Source organism: Neospora caninum, chromosome Ia (assembly GCF_000208865.1).
Source record: "Neospora caninum Liverpool complete genome, chromosome Ia".
Classification (NCBI taxonomy): Eukaryota; Apicomplexa; class Conoidasida; order Eucoccidiorida; family Sarcocystidae; genus Neospora; species Neospora caninum.
The window spans coordinates 318,750-333,014 of record NC_018385.1 but is presented as its reverse complement, the minus strand read 5'-3'; the positions used below and the strand labels follow the sequence as shown (position 1 = coordinate 333,014).

General features: G+C 54.3%; 1 protein-coding gene across 1 annotated transcript; it reads right to left on the bottom strand.

Annotated features, from left to right (window-relative positions):
* Positions 1 to 3,045: 3,045 nt before the first annotated feature.
* On the bottom strand, positions 3,046 to 13,155 carry NCLIV_000420 (putative DNA ligase; the record flags this gene model as incomplete). Its single annotated transcript, XM_003879530.1, has 12 exons — positions 3,046 to 4,230; positions 4,934 to 5,105; positions 5,493 to 5,620; positions 6,131 to 6,229; positions 6,911 to 7,019; positions 8,598 to 8,720; positions 9,257 to 9,736; positions 10,096 to 10,340; positions 10,891 to 11,115; positions 11,758 to 11,931; positions 12,400 to 12,544; positions 13,031 to 13,155. 12 exons carry the CDS (start codon positions 13,153 to 13,155, stop codon positions 3,046 to 3,048), a joined length of 3,210 nt encoding a protein of 1,069 aa, XP_003879579.1.
* Positions 13,156 to 14,265: the final 1,110 nt, after the last annotated feature.

Sequence of the window (14,265 nt, the reverse complement as noted above, 5' to 3'; positions counted from 1 at the left end):
CTCCTGGGCGGCCTTCTCGGTTCGCTGTCGCCCCCGTCCGAAATTCGCATGCGGATACTCTCCACAATACTGACGCCGCCTGCGTGTGTGTGAAGGCTTACGACGCGAGAAGACTCACTTTCCCTCCGTACGGGGGCGCAGGATTATCTCTAGTCTTCTCGCGTCAATTGCCACCCTTTCCAGCCCCCGGTAATGGTAAGGGATGAAAAAAGGAACGTTTTCTGGGTAACGCACTCACGATTGACAAAGCACACGCTAGGTGGTCGACCCTCGTACCAGGAAATGTCGAAACCCACAGGGAACCACAACAGCAAGACAAACGTACCGAATAAGATATTTCGGGGACCAACGGCATGCATCCGGAATTGAACGAGAAAACGCATGTGTTACACAACTACTGTGGAAACCATCCTGATCTCGCATTAGAACCTTTTGAGCGGTCACAAAAGGTAGAGGAGGATGTTCTCGAGCGCAAAAACGGTCTTGCTGACGAAGTGCGTCACACTGCCGGAACCCTTCACCGGAAACAATTATCCTCAGTTGGGTGGTGTACCCGCGGTTTCTCTAACGGGTGTCACACTGGCACGACCCCTGATCAAGCTGTGGCCTTGGTATTCCTCCATGTCTTCCTCTTCCTGCTTGGGCGCTTGCAGCATTGCCGGACTGAAACTTCCAACCGTCAGCTGCACACTGCTATGTAGGCGCAACCTCCGGCATTACAGGGTGACGGTTCGAGCTTCAGTGAGAAAACCAAGATTTTCCTACTCGCGGTATGGACGTCGTAGAACACACACACCCAAAAATGGCTGGTCAATAAAGGTGGATATGCACATGTCTCGGCCCCCCCACCCCCCCCAACCCTGTGTATTCCGTACAAACACCAGGAAGGAAACGGCCAAAGTGAAAGGCAGAACAAGCGGTTACAGTGGCAGGTGACGTCGGCGAAAGCTCCTGGTGGTCCTGCGTTCGCGGTCAGTCTCGCCTCCTCCACGGCGAACGTCCGCCGCCCCATGCGACCTGCCTGGTCAAACCGGCATCGCAGCGTTTCAGAGGAGACGCTGTTGCGCCTCTTGCTCTTCCCGGCCCCCTGGTTTGTGTCATCCGGCGGAGGTCGCCTTTTCTCCTGTTTTTCTGTCTCCTCCGTTTGACAACAGTCCTTTCCCACCAGCAGCTGCCTCTGCAGCTGGCGCCATGTCACTCGAATTGGTGTCTCTGCTTAGGTTTTGAATCCAATCCTTTGTTGGTACGCTCGAGAGTAAATTCAACCAATTCCTTGAACGTTTGTGGCGTGCTTGCTTTTTTGTCGGTCTAGAAGTTGATACACGTGCATACTGCTCAGCTTCTGTACGGCAGAATACGCCCTTCTCTCAGTTTCAGTGTTTGCATCTAGGGTTCGTTCTTATGCGTCATTTCGAGGCGTTTCTGCCTCATCCACGTTTCCCTCTCCCTGGCCTTCTTCCTGCCTTAACATGCGATCAAGCATGGCTGCAGTTATAAATTCGGGAGCGCAGCCAGCGCAGCGTTCAACTGATTTGTTCCCTATGTCTGCTTCTGTCCCCGTTTCCGCTTCCACTGTTGCCTTCTCTCCTCCACGCCCCTCGTCTTCTTCGCCATTCTTTTCCACGTCCTGTGCCGATTGGTCTCGCACCGCTTCCGAGGTCTTAACTCCGCCTCCGTCCCCCAGGGTTGAAAAGGAAGGCAGGAGAACGTGCGTGGCTGCTGCTGGAGTGTTTACCAGCCTTGCAAAGAAAACAGTGAGAAAGGAAAGAAACTTCCGCAAATTGGAAGTGACAGGGCCGAGACACGCATCGCAGAGGGCCGAAGGGCAGCGAGGCTCTCCGTTTAACGACAAAACGACCGCTGGGTTGTATTGGGTCTCCCGAAATCGCGTCGATGCCGCTACGACCGACCGTTTCTCTCGAGAAAAGAAAATGACGAGGATGGAGAAAAAGCGAGGGAGGCGACGGCAGGAAACAGACACACGCAAGGGCGAAGAAGAACGACGCAGATCAGATGAAAAGAGACGAGACACAAACAGCGCGAGTGGATGTCAAAGGAGAACACCCGCAAGAAGAACATTCAGAGGGAAAAAAGAAGAGAGCACAGAGGCAAAGAGAGAAGGAGAGAAAAACGAAGGAGAGAGAGAAGTGAAGGGATCGGGAGAGGTGGGACGCAGCGAGCAGAGGGGACAGGCAGACCCGAGAAAAGAAGGCGCGCAAGTATTCTCGCAGAACCATGAAGAAACCTGACCAGAGCTTCCGAATTTGAAAGTTAAATGGAAAACTCCTGGAAACGGAGACAAGGTGTGCATCGCTTACCTCGCTCCTCGATGGCAGCTCTGCGCTACGAGGCTCGCCCTGTGCACACTCTCTAGTCTGTGAAGAAGCACATCACACGGTGATGCAGGAGACGAAGAACCGCAAGAGGCGGAAGATGCCAAATGCGGCGGAGGAGCTGCGGAAGGTGGGGGCTTGGGAGATGGAGACGGGGGAAGTGGGAGACCATTAGACGTCGCAAGAACTTCCGCGCGTGCGGTCTGAAGCGCCTTAAGAGGCTGCAGAGACGGTGAGCACCACGCGAGATCCTCCGGGATCACATACAGTCGCATGCTACAGAAAGAGAAACGCATGCAGAGAAGAGGACCTGACCAGCCTCATAAAACACTAAGGAGGAGCAACTCAAGGCAGCGGCTTCGCTCATATATACGCAACACCTTGTACCTGCCAGTCTGCGACGACGGTATCACTTCGGCGCACCCTCTCGACCTCGTCCATGCATGCAGGTTTGCCTATCTGCTTGTTCTCCATTGGCCCATGCACATACACGGACATATGCATCAGCGTCTCTATCTGTATCTCTCCGTATCGATAGAAACATAGTGATGGTCATGCGACGAAATAATCTTGACTCGATAGTCGCAACAGCACCTGGGAGCACTCAGACGAAAAACCCGCCTTCTCCCGCAGCTGCCGGACGACAGCACGTCTGAGTTTCGAGGGCATAACTTTTCTCCACTCTAGGGAACTGGAGCTCGTGTCGATTCCCTCACTCAAGGGTGGCGACGGTCTTCCCCGCGCCCTCCCGCGGTTGCTGACTGCCTTCCTCGCTTCTTAGGAAAGGCTCCAACTCTCGCCTCAAGGTGTTTGTCTCTGTCTCGCAGACGCCAAATATTTCTTCATCTTCGGCCTGTTCCCGTCCTTCTGTCTCCTCGCGCGTTCGCCGTTCAGTCTCCTTGCCGTGTGTTTCGGTTTTTCGCTTGTCTGCCTCGTCGACTGCATGCGTCAGAAGCGCCGAAAGTCGCGCCTCGCCCCGCGCCGTCGGCTCCTCGTCCTCTACGAAGGCGTCTCCAAAGATGTCGAAACGCCGCGCAAACAAACGCGCAGTCTCGGGCGTCCCGTGAATCACCAAAGACGGCCGCAGAGGGACCGCCGCGTCTCTCTCTGCGCACTCGAGGATCCAACGAAAGTGAACGACTGGGGCCACGTGCACAGACTCACGCGAAGCCGAAGCAGGGGTGGACGAGGCAGGAGAGCAAGACGAGGAGGAAGGGGAGTTCGTGTGTTTTCGTTTCTCGGCGAGCGACAACTTTTTTTGTCGTTCTGTGGCGAGTTTGGTGACGGCTGCAGCAACCGCCCGCGTTCGAAAAGACGGGCGGTCGGCGAGGATGTGGGTGACAGACGGCGAGAGTGTCTGCGAGACTTTCCCCCCAAGGTGAGCGACGAGAGCCTCCAGGGAGGCCTTGGGAAAGGCCTCTTCGTTCCCCGCAAGAACCCAAATATGGGTGCCTCGCAACGCAGACGAGCTCGGCTGGATCAGAGACGTGTCGGCCGCTCGAAAGGCCGCCAGGAGGGCGAGGCGAGCGAAGCCAGAAGACGCCGAGCGGACGCGGGAGAGAGGCGAGGGCCGAGAAGGGACCGACTCCGACAGACCCTCGAGGGGGAAGGGAGACAGCGGCAGCGCATTGGGACGCCTTTTAGTCGGAGAAAAACCAACGCTGCCGTCCTCGCCTGCGCCCGCTCCCGCGCCCGGCAGATCTGCGCTGCCGCTTTGCAGTGCCTCGTCGGAGTCGCTTCCATCAGAATCTTCGGAATGCTGGTACAGAGGACGCACCCTGCCCTGTCTCTCTCTCGCCGCAGGTCCGCCCCGCGGAGACGCAGGCTCTGCGTCCGCGGTCGAAAGCGGCTGAGAGAGCAGGCGGCCTCCGCACTCTTCCGCGAGAGCGAAAAACGCCTGCACCGTTTTCAGCGGGACAGAAAATACAGGAAAACACCCGTTTGAATAATGCTGCTAACGTCGGAAACGACGCTGAACTTTCTCGCTTTGTGGTGGAAAGGCCCCCGATAGGGGGTAACGCACAGTGAGTGTGACCAGAGACACTGTAGTGCATAGGATACTGCATCGGACTCCACGTAAGAGAAGAAGACAACCAAAAGGCCTTGCTGACAGCTGAAACAACAGGCATGGTGCATGCCTCAGCAATCTGAGAGGGGAGGGGCTACGGGGATGGCCAGTGCACTCTCGCGTCTCCAGTTGGGCTGCATCTCTCCTGTGCGGGTCTTTGACTTTCTCTTTTCTTCCTTGGGTTCTTTCTGCTGCTGGAGCGTTCCAGATATTCTTTGCCTTCTTCGCGCGCACAGCACCCGCCGAAGATGGAAGTTTCGCCAAAGTGGTTCGCAGAAAGCTAGCCGCCACAGAACTACCAACTCCGTGGCCTCTCCTTCTCTGTCCTCTCTACGTGCCTTGTCTTTCCTTCTCCCTCTTCTTCCTCTTCGCCCTCTCCTTCTCGTGTGCCGTTGTTTCCTCTTCTTTCGGCCTTTTCCGGTGCCCCGTGCACTGCTACCGCTGCCGGGCGGCGTCTTTTCTGTTTGCACCCACTCGAACTTCCAGCAGAAAAGAGGCGAGACACGGATTCTTTTTTCGATTCTTGTCTTACATGCAGCGCCTGCTCCGACATGGCCTCGTGCCAAGCCTTGTCGCGGCGGAACGGGCGCACAGCGACCGGAAAGCGCAGCGTCGCGCCCACGTCGAATTCATTCCCTTGTGAAAGTTCGGCGCCTTTCACCTCCATCACGAAGCTGCACGACGGCGGCCACGTCACGTCGACTCTAAAAAAATGCGAAGAGAACCTAAAGCCCAGTTGAGGCAATAAACCACCGAACAGGCCACTTCCACATATAAATATATATGTATTCATATGTATCAAGTTACCTACACCTACCCATATTCGCATATAGACACAGTGAAATAGATCGATATGCATGTATCCACATTTACGTATATATATATATATATATATATATTTATCCACGCGTACCAGCATATCTACTCCTCCTCTGCAGATGAGTATATAATCATATATATGTATATATATGCCTTTCGCGCGTCGTTGGCTTCCTCTTCTGTTTGCTGGGATCGCCTGCTCGTGGCATGGCGTCCAAACCTGGTCACTTTGACTGCCTGCCTCCGCCCCTGGCCCGTTTTGTCTTTCTTACCGCATGCTGGCGCTGCCTGTGCATGCATCGAACCACGGAGGCGGCTCGGCGGCTTGGAAGCGACGACAGTGGGGCCGCAGGTGATCTCGGATTTCTCGCAACGTCGCGAGCGAGAAGCCGGTGCCGATCTAGAGAGACGACGCACAAGGACACGCGAGAGGCCACACACAGCTGGTGAAACGAGCAAGTCAGCCAGCGCATGCACCACGCAGCTGGACGGAGCGGTGAGATTCGCAGGCGAGAGAGGCGCCCTGGAGACGTTTCGGCCTCGACACAAAGCGGCGCGGTGCACTGCAGAGCGGTTCTGTGAAGAGGACCGGGCAGACAGGCGCTTCTGCATGCAACGAAGAACGTGTGGCCGGTCGCCTGCATCACGAACCTATGAGAGAGATGACACACGGAACGTCCAAGCTGCATGCATGCAGAGTCCGCGGGAAAACCGTGCGCACACGCAAGTGTCGATATGCTTCTCTCTTTGAGGGAAACCAAAAAAGTTTGAATCGTTTTCGCCGAGACGGCAGCGAGGGAACCAGCTTCCTGCCCTCGAGAGCCTGCACAGGCGACTACGTACAGGCTGCCAAAAAGTTGGGGAAGTTGCTGCGGATGTTTTCGTGGAACTCACGAGGAAAAGAACGTACCTTGCAGAAGGACTTGACGCGTTTCGCGTCCGAGCCGCCTTTGCCCTCCAGGACGCCGAGCAAAAAGTGCGAACAGTGATCGATGAGATGGACAGACCTCTGCAAACCGCGCACGCAAAGAGCAGAGGCGGGAGAACACATGCGTCGGCGGCTTCTCGCGCAGGCTAGTGAGGCACCGCTGAACGTGAGACTTGCGCCGCACGGGTGTTGGTTTCGGCAGATCGAACACACAAGAGAAAAGGGCACGGAGACCTCGAAATACCTGTCCACGGACGACAGAAACGCACACAGACTCTCCCCGTCTACAGCAATCCTGCGCCCATTAGCCGCAGCAGCATCCAGTGTTGCTGGACAACAGACGCTCTCTCTTTATACATGTGCACAAAGGTTAGCGTGTATCAATGCGAGGTGCCTAGACAGAGTCACATATTTATGCTTTCAAATATGAATACATTTATGTATGAGCAAACTGTGCTTCTAGGCCTGTATTTGGATGCAGACACACATGCATGTGTGTGCTTGCAAAGGCGTCTGTGGAGAGAGAGGCAGTGCCGAGAGGTGTCGGTTCTGTCCCTGTCTCGGGTGTGATATGCCTTTCGCTTTTGTTCCGGAAAAGAAGTCTTCTCGCCCTCGAGACGTTTCGTTCTTGCAGCCATGACCCTCCATCACGTCCTCGAAGGGTTGTAAATCCAGAAGCGACTGGTTGGTTACGTGGAAATCGCGCCGTTCCATGGATCAGTAATACCCGGCGTTCTGTTAACTTCCTTGGGGCCGGCGTACCATATCCCGTCGCCTCGAACCTTCGGCGAAGAACGCGCCTACGGCTATCAGGTCAAGGGTGTCTGGCAAGCTGCCCAGGTGGGGTTTCAGCTTAAACCAGCCGCCGCTTCTGCGTGGAAAAGAGACACAACGCGAGGCACTTTTGAGCCCAAGAGACACTGCAGTCTAACCCAAAGACGCGAACACATGCATTCGAACATACACATCTATACATTTATCTATCTATCTATCTGCCTATCTGTCTATCTGTCTATCTATCTGAATGCATACATTACCTGTATGTAGACATGTGCTTAAATATATAAATATGCATGTGTTTTCATTTCTGTATTTTCACTTTTGTATACGGACATAGATGCTTATATATATATATATATATATCTACAGTTGTCTATTTCGTGTTCTGTCTTGATATTGTGAAATCCACGTTTTTGCGGATTTGTCTGTTTTTGAATGCATTCTTGCCTGGAGTGGAGGCGATAGAAGGACGATGCGTCCTTCACGACGAGTCCCTCGTGGCGGCTTTCAATCGCCAAATTGAGTGCCTTGACAATTTCACTCGGGCGCGTCGCGCTGGAGAAGGGCGCTAGCATCAGCCGGTTGCCGGACAGCCTCAAAATGCGTTCCAGCAGCACTCCGAGGAAAGCGAAACGGAAAACGCCCGACAGGAGACAAAAGAAAAAGCATGCGCAAACACCGAGTGCAAAAACACTGGGAGACGACGGAGACGAAAAGACCAGACAGCAGAGAGACGAGACATCGAAGACACGAGACATCGAAGAGACGAATCAAAGGAGAGACGAATCACAGGAGAGACGAATCACAGGAGAGACGAATCACAGGAGAGACGAATCACAGGAGAGACGAATCACAGGAGGGACAAATCAGGGGAGAGACGAATCAGAGGAGAGACAAATTAGAGGAGAGACAAGTCACGGGAGAGACGAATCAGAGGAGAAAACAAGGAGAGAACTCACGAGGGAAGGCAAGGGTGGCAGAGCAGTCTAAGAAGAGATCAGGGAAACCGGCGACAGGCAAGAAGACCGTTCCCCATCGGGCGAAGCTGGGGAAAGCGGACAAAGGCGCAATTGCGGAAAAGCGGGAACCCGAGGCGAGAGAGAAGAACGCCGTTCACCGGGAGGACAGAGGCCAACAGGCGAAACGAGCACACTGACTGATTCCTGGCACAGCGCCACAGGAAAAGTCGCGAAGACACCCGACAGCTTGTCAAAAGAATCCTCAGGAAGGTCCAACAAGAACGCAGTGGTTCACACGAAGAGCAAATCTAGTTAGTTGTGTAGAGGCAAAACCGAAACGTGAGCATGCCGTTCACAATCAGGGTAGAGCTGCGCGTTTTGAATCCGGCGAAGAAGGGGACACTGCCGACCGACTTCTGGCCAGATACTTTGGGTAACGAAAACAGAAAAGGGTATTCGGAAAGAGGCTGCGTGAGATCTTAGGAAAGCGTCTCCGACCCCCAATATAGATTGACACAAAAAGGCATTTTAAAGGACGCCGCCTATGCACCGATGTGGCCAAAGGTGACGTCTCCCGAAAACGCGATTTCCTGGCAAGATGGAGAAGCACGGAGGGGAGCGACGCTTCCGCTCTGCGTTGCGCTCCCAGAGTCAGTGCTCCGCGCCGACTCCTTTTGAAGAGCGACAAGAGACCGGCAGAGAGAACTTACTTCCTGTCTTGAAGCTTCATGTTCAAGAGCGAGTATTCGTCGCCCTCGAGGTTCCGGTAGTACAGAACGTCGAATACCACGTAGGACAAATGGCAAGTTGCCGTCTCCGCCGCCGCCACGCTTCTGCACGAACCAGAAAACAACAAGGCCACAGAGGCAAAGAGGCAAACACGCGAAGGTTATACCTCAGCCGCATGCGTACGCAGAAATATATGCATTTACATTTGTAGTTATGTATGCATCTATATACGTGTGAATGGAGGTGTACGGCGGTGCAAAGATCGGAGGCTTCCCTCAGGGGGACAGAGACAGGGGCGTCTTTGCCTTGCGGGGTGGACGCAGTGGGGAAGTTTGCCCGCGACGCGTCCAGGAAGGATTGATGCCAGAGAGTTATCAATGCAGACAGCGAGACGCCGAGGTGTGCAAGCAGTCCCTTCGCGCAGGAACTCGCGAGTGGACAGGGGCCCGCACGGCTCGTGCTGCAAACCTCCGTTTCGCACTCCCGGACAGAAACCGCAGTGTCTCAGACTGCTGAGCGCGGCCTGTGCAGAGCCCCGCCTGGCGTTCAGTGAAGACACAGCGTCGCCTCCGATTCGGAAGGATGCTCAGAGTTTGGATCGAGGTGCGAACTTTTCAAAGAACGCATAAAATGGCCTAACTTGTTGGTGCCAAAGGGGAGGAAAGTCGCGAGTTCGTCGTCCCACGCCAACAGCTCGCCGTCCAGAATGGCCTGAGAACCTCGCAAGGCCTCCGCGAGCGTCGCCGCGAGCCCACGAAGGCCTCCCGTCTCTCCTGCCTCTCCCGGCTCTCCTCGTTCGCGCTTTCCTCTCTTCGCTCCGTCGAGCTGACCTCGCGCCTCCTCTTCAGAGGACGAGCGCTCACGCTTCGCCCAGCGACTTCCCACGCTCCCAGAGAGTGACGAAGCGGACGCAGAAGAAGCAGAGGCAGAGTATCGGTGCTGGCCGCCTCCACCGTAGAGAGATGTGTAATCACGGCCCCGACGGGTGAAAAGACGAACAGATGCCTGGCTCCAGCGAGTCCGCGTTTTGTCGATATGAGCCAGAAGCCTTTCTCCGTCGTACTTCCGTTCGATAAAGTAGAGACGAGATGCGACTGGCGATTTCGTTGAAGACTGAGCGCTGGAGACACGAAAAAACGGAACACTCTCGCCATCGCACCTCTCCCCGGCTGCATGTTTTGTTTCTTCTCTCGCCATGCGCCCAACACCCGAACGCTCCAAACAGCCGACTCTACACTCTCTTATCGTCTGCTCTGCCGTTCCCTTTCTGATATACCGCAATCTCCCTGCTGCCTCCATCTCTCTGCTGGACATCTCTCTCCCTTTCATCATCTGCTATATCTCTCTGCTCTATCTTTCTCTATCTCTCTCTGCTCTATCGGCGTCACTTCTTCTGTTTTCTCAGTCAGTGCCGCTGCGTTTGGTGCCTGTCTCCACAGCGCCGGTGCGTCGCGAAACACCTGTGGCGGGGACTCGCACCTTTCGCTTCGCGCTTCTTCGGAGGGTCGGTTCGAGTCTTTTGTCACTTTTCCGCCTTCGCCGAAAAGAACGGCGCCGATATCGGACGCGACCGGCCGCACGGTCTGCGCCAGCATGGGCCTCAGGGGTTGGAAGAGCAGGCGGAGACAGCTCGCCCTCTCGCCTGCGGGCGCGTCGCCCTCGGCGCCTTCGCGCTTCGCCTGCGCTGCCTCCGCCTTCTCTTCCTCAATCACATCCAACGTGCTCTGCGCGTTCGCAGCCAAAAACAAGAGACACAGACTACCACGGCAAGAGAAACCACCGAGGGGAAAATCCACATATAATGAAGCGTTTAAATACACCTAGGTCTTAAACGATATATGTATATATGTGCATATATATATACGTATATATGTACGTATATCAACCTCTAGTGGTTGATATCGATGTAGAGATACTTAAAGACAGATGCTCATACGAGCAAGCCCGGATACAGGCAAGCAAGCAGCGTCATAAGCTACCGATTTACCTATACATTCAAATCTGCATATATATATATATAAACCTATATACATATATTAATGTACATGTGCATATATGTATATATGTACGTATATATATATATATGTAGATGTAGGTGGAGAGCCGAGCGTCAAAAGTGGCTACATTTTGCGGGGGGCGTTTGATACAGAGAGATGCAGAGCTCGGAGGTGACGGGCGCGGCCCCTAGGAAGACCGACAGAAAAAAAGCTGCGACTCCGTTGGCCACGCGATAGAGAACGTGGGACGCGTGTGCTCAGAGTGGTGTCGTCGCACCTTGAGATCCGAGCACTGGTTGATGATTTTCCTGGCATCCGCATGCAGGAGCGTCAGGAGGCGCTCTCCACTAACGCCACCCATCTTCACCTCCTTCATCAGAATGCGCATGCACCACTTGTGCTCGTCGACTGTCAGTTGCGGGAGAAGGCCTTGCAGAATCGCCGACTTTTCTGCGAGGCTACCTGCCAGCGCGACGAGGTCGAGTTCCCGATTCAGATCTTTCTGCACGAAAAGCGGACACGGAAACGGAGCGCATGCCTCCCTCACTCGCTCACTAAGCAGCGCGCTCAACCACCGAACGAAGCGGCGAGAACGGAGTATATCTGGAGATGCGCTCCATGGGACAAGAAAAGACAGCCAGCGAGAGGGAAAGGGTCAGAAGACGCTAGAAGGCGTAGCGGCCTAGCACGATCGTCCTAGCGGACAGACACCGGAAAAGGCCACGCGCCGATACATGCAAAAATAAAAATACGCCGTCCTCAGAAATCCTCGACGCCTGGTTCCGCTGCCGTCTGTCCCATTTTTGTCGAGAGGGACAAGAGACGGAGAGAACGAAGGGGAGAAAGAAAAAGAGGCAGAGGGAGCACAAGGAAGAGACGACACGAGAGGGACAGAGGGACAGCAAGACAGAGAGGAGAGAAAGGAGACAGCGAAGAGAGAGACGCGCGCGAGGGCGTCGAGGGGCCAGCGTTGTCAGCAGTCGGGGTTTACGTAGACAGTCTCAGCCAGGAGACTTAGTTGCCGACAGACCTCGAACTTTCCGTCTCGTTCTCATGCAAAAGCGCCACCATCCGGTCCACAGGTCGCGACAGAGAATCACGAGGTACCGCAGCGAAAGGAAGAGACGCGAAAGGGAAAACGTACCACTGTAACAGTTGCGCGCCTTCTGCCGACTCTCTCCTGGACAGAGGCAGCCACAAAACTCGCAAAATCTCCCGCTTTGACGGCCATCCCCCCGGATACAGCTGAGGCCGTCGCCGCCGTGGGGTCTTTGTACAGCTTCAGACGGGCTGCAGCAGCTGGTGGAAGAGCAAAGACCTGAAGCGAGAGGGCTCAGAACACACAGCGACGAGAAAAAGGAAAAGCCCGTATCGATCCCGTCTTCAGGAACGGCACATACACACGTGGTCGGCAGCTCTACACAAAACGCCACAACTATCTCCGCACGTACACGCCTCTCTATTGAGATACACATATATCATAGATATATGTATATATATATATATATATATATATGTGCACGTATATATGAATATAACCGACAGGCAGACGAGGCTGCAGCCTTGCCGTGTACGAATTGGGGTGTGCCTGTATATATATATATATATATATATATATATGATTGTATTCAGATGTACGCGTCCTCGTTCGATCGTCTCTTCGCACGAGTTACGGATTTTTCTGTGTGGGAAAGTCGCTCAGCCCGTCAGGCTCTGCGCATGCAGCTTGCCACTTTCCTCCGCCTTTGCCCCCTTCTTGAATTCCGTGCACGGAAGAAACACCCACTTGAGTGTAGACACGTGCCAGCAGAGGTTGCTTCAGCTGCGCCGGCGGCCGGCGTCGATCGAGTTGAGGGACGAGCAGACGAAACAGAGGGTAGAGCCCCGAAACCGGCAAATGCGAGAAACGCTGCAAGTAGCGAGCAAAGAAGCTGGCGAAGCACACAGAACAGGAAAAAAGAGGAACATGCGCACAACCAAGCGAATGCATGCATATCGATATATATATATATGATATACATTTATCTATATATGTGAAATTTGATGTATATGCATATACATATGAGCACACGTGCGTTTGGAGTGCGGTTGACAGATCAGCCAGGAGGCGGTCTGCGGCTAGGCAGGTAAACGGATGAATGCCTGAGGATAACCAAACATATCTATATATAGGGTAGCTCCGTGGACTTGTCTTTCCATCAAAAGCCTTTCTTTTTACTTGTGGACTCCGGGGCTCGACGAAACGTGCGGGAGAAGCGGATATGTGCGTGGACAAAGAAAAAATGGGTACATCGCAGTTGTGGAGCGACAGCGGGCGAGCTACGCTCGCTGTGTTTTTCAGCTGAGGCGGGGCGAGGGGCCATCCGCCAAGCAGCACCTTGGCCTCGCCACCGTTTTTTCCCGGAAAGTTCGCGTACTGCATTTTGTCCGAAGCCTTGGCAAAAGGGTCAGCCAAGCGGTCGAGCACTTTGCAGATTTCCGCAAAGAGCAGGTCGTCGCAGGACGCGACAGGCGCGCGGCTCGAAGGGAACGAGCTCGTCATTGCGGCGGCGAAGAACGAGAAGAGAAGAAGAAAGGGCCGAGGGAACTGGAGGAAAACGGGCGGCAGGTGAAGGCCAGGACGAAACAGGAGAACGAAGAGAACGGTCGGTTGCGACGATTCGCGCAAGTGAGTTTTCCCCTAACTTCAAACAGCGCGCGACTCAACTGGAGGGAAAGTGCGAGACAGAGGAACCATAGAACAGACCTTTAGACATAAAAAATATCCATATTTATCCCTCGATGAACGTTGACCGCGGCGTATTTCCCTGGAAATAGAACCGAAAGCAAGATTAATCCAATTAGACGTAGATAGGCATTTGGCATCCGTCGCTAACATCTGAGGACGAAAGGCAACTTTAAGCGCGGTACCGATACCTGCAGAATTCCTAGAACCATGTAAATTTATGTAGTTGGTTTTCCCGAGTTGCTCGACAGTGTGACGAAGCTGCGCCGAGTAGTATGCCAGCGGTGAGACACCGCAACGGAGGCAGATGGCCGGAAATGCGTCATGAGCCGGAACTCGAGGCGATAAATATGCGTACAGAGTCTCCAGAGATCGCTCAGACGTTGAGAAGGCGCAAATGAAGGTTCCATTTTTCGAGGAAGCGCTGCGAGGAATGAGATAGCGTCACGTGAGACGAGACTGCTGAGTCGCGCCGCATCTGCGCTGGCATATCGGCCTACGCCGTTCCAGTGTTCGTAGGATTGTAAGGGCTCCTGCTTGAACGATGAAGGGGAAAACGTCTACCGCGGAAAAGAAAGAATCCATTTTCCTGTACCCACTTTGACGCAAGCGTTCTTAAAAGGACAAGCGAAGCAGCGCGCACACGAAGTGGCGTGACAGCGAAGCCTCGGACCACCAGAACTCGAGCAACTTGACGGAGCGCGGCGTCTTGGTTCCGAGACTTGCCGGAGCACTTTGCATGCAGAAAAAAGACAATGCATCGACGCAGCATCAAAGAAAGGAGCCTCGTGTACATCTGAGACAGTTGTGGACAAAACAGCGCGACGATGCGTTTCTTCTTATGGCTGGCCGCGGTCTCGCGTATCGAGAGCCGGTGCATGCGCGAAAACAAATGACTCGACGGAACCAGGATCAGCTGAGCGCAAG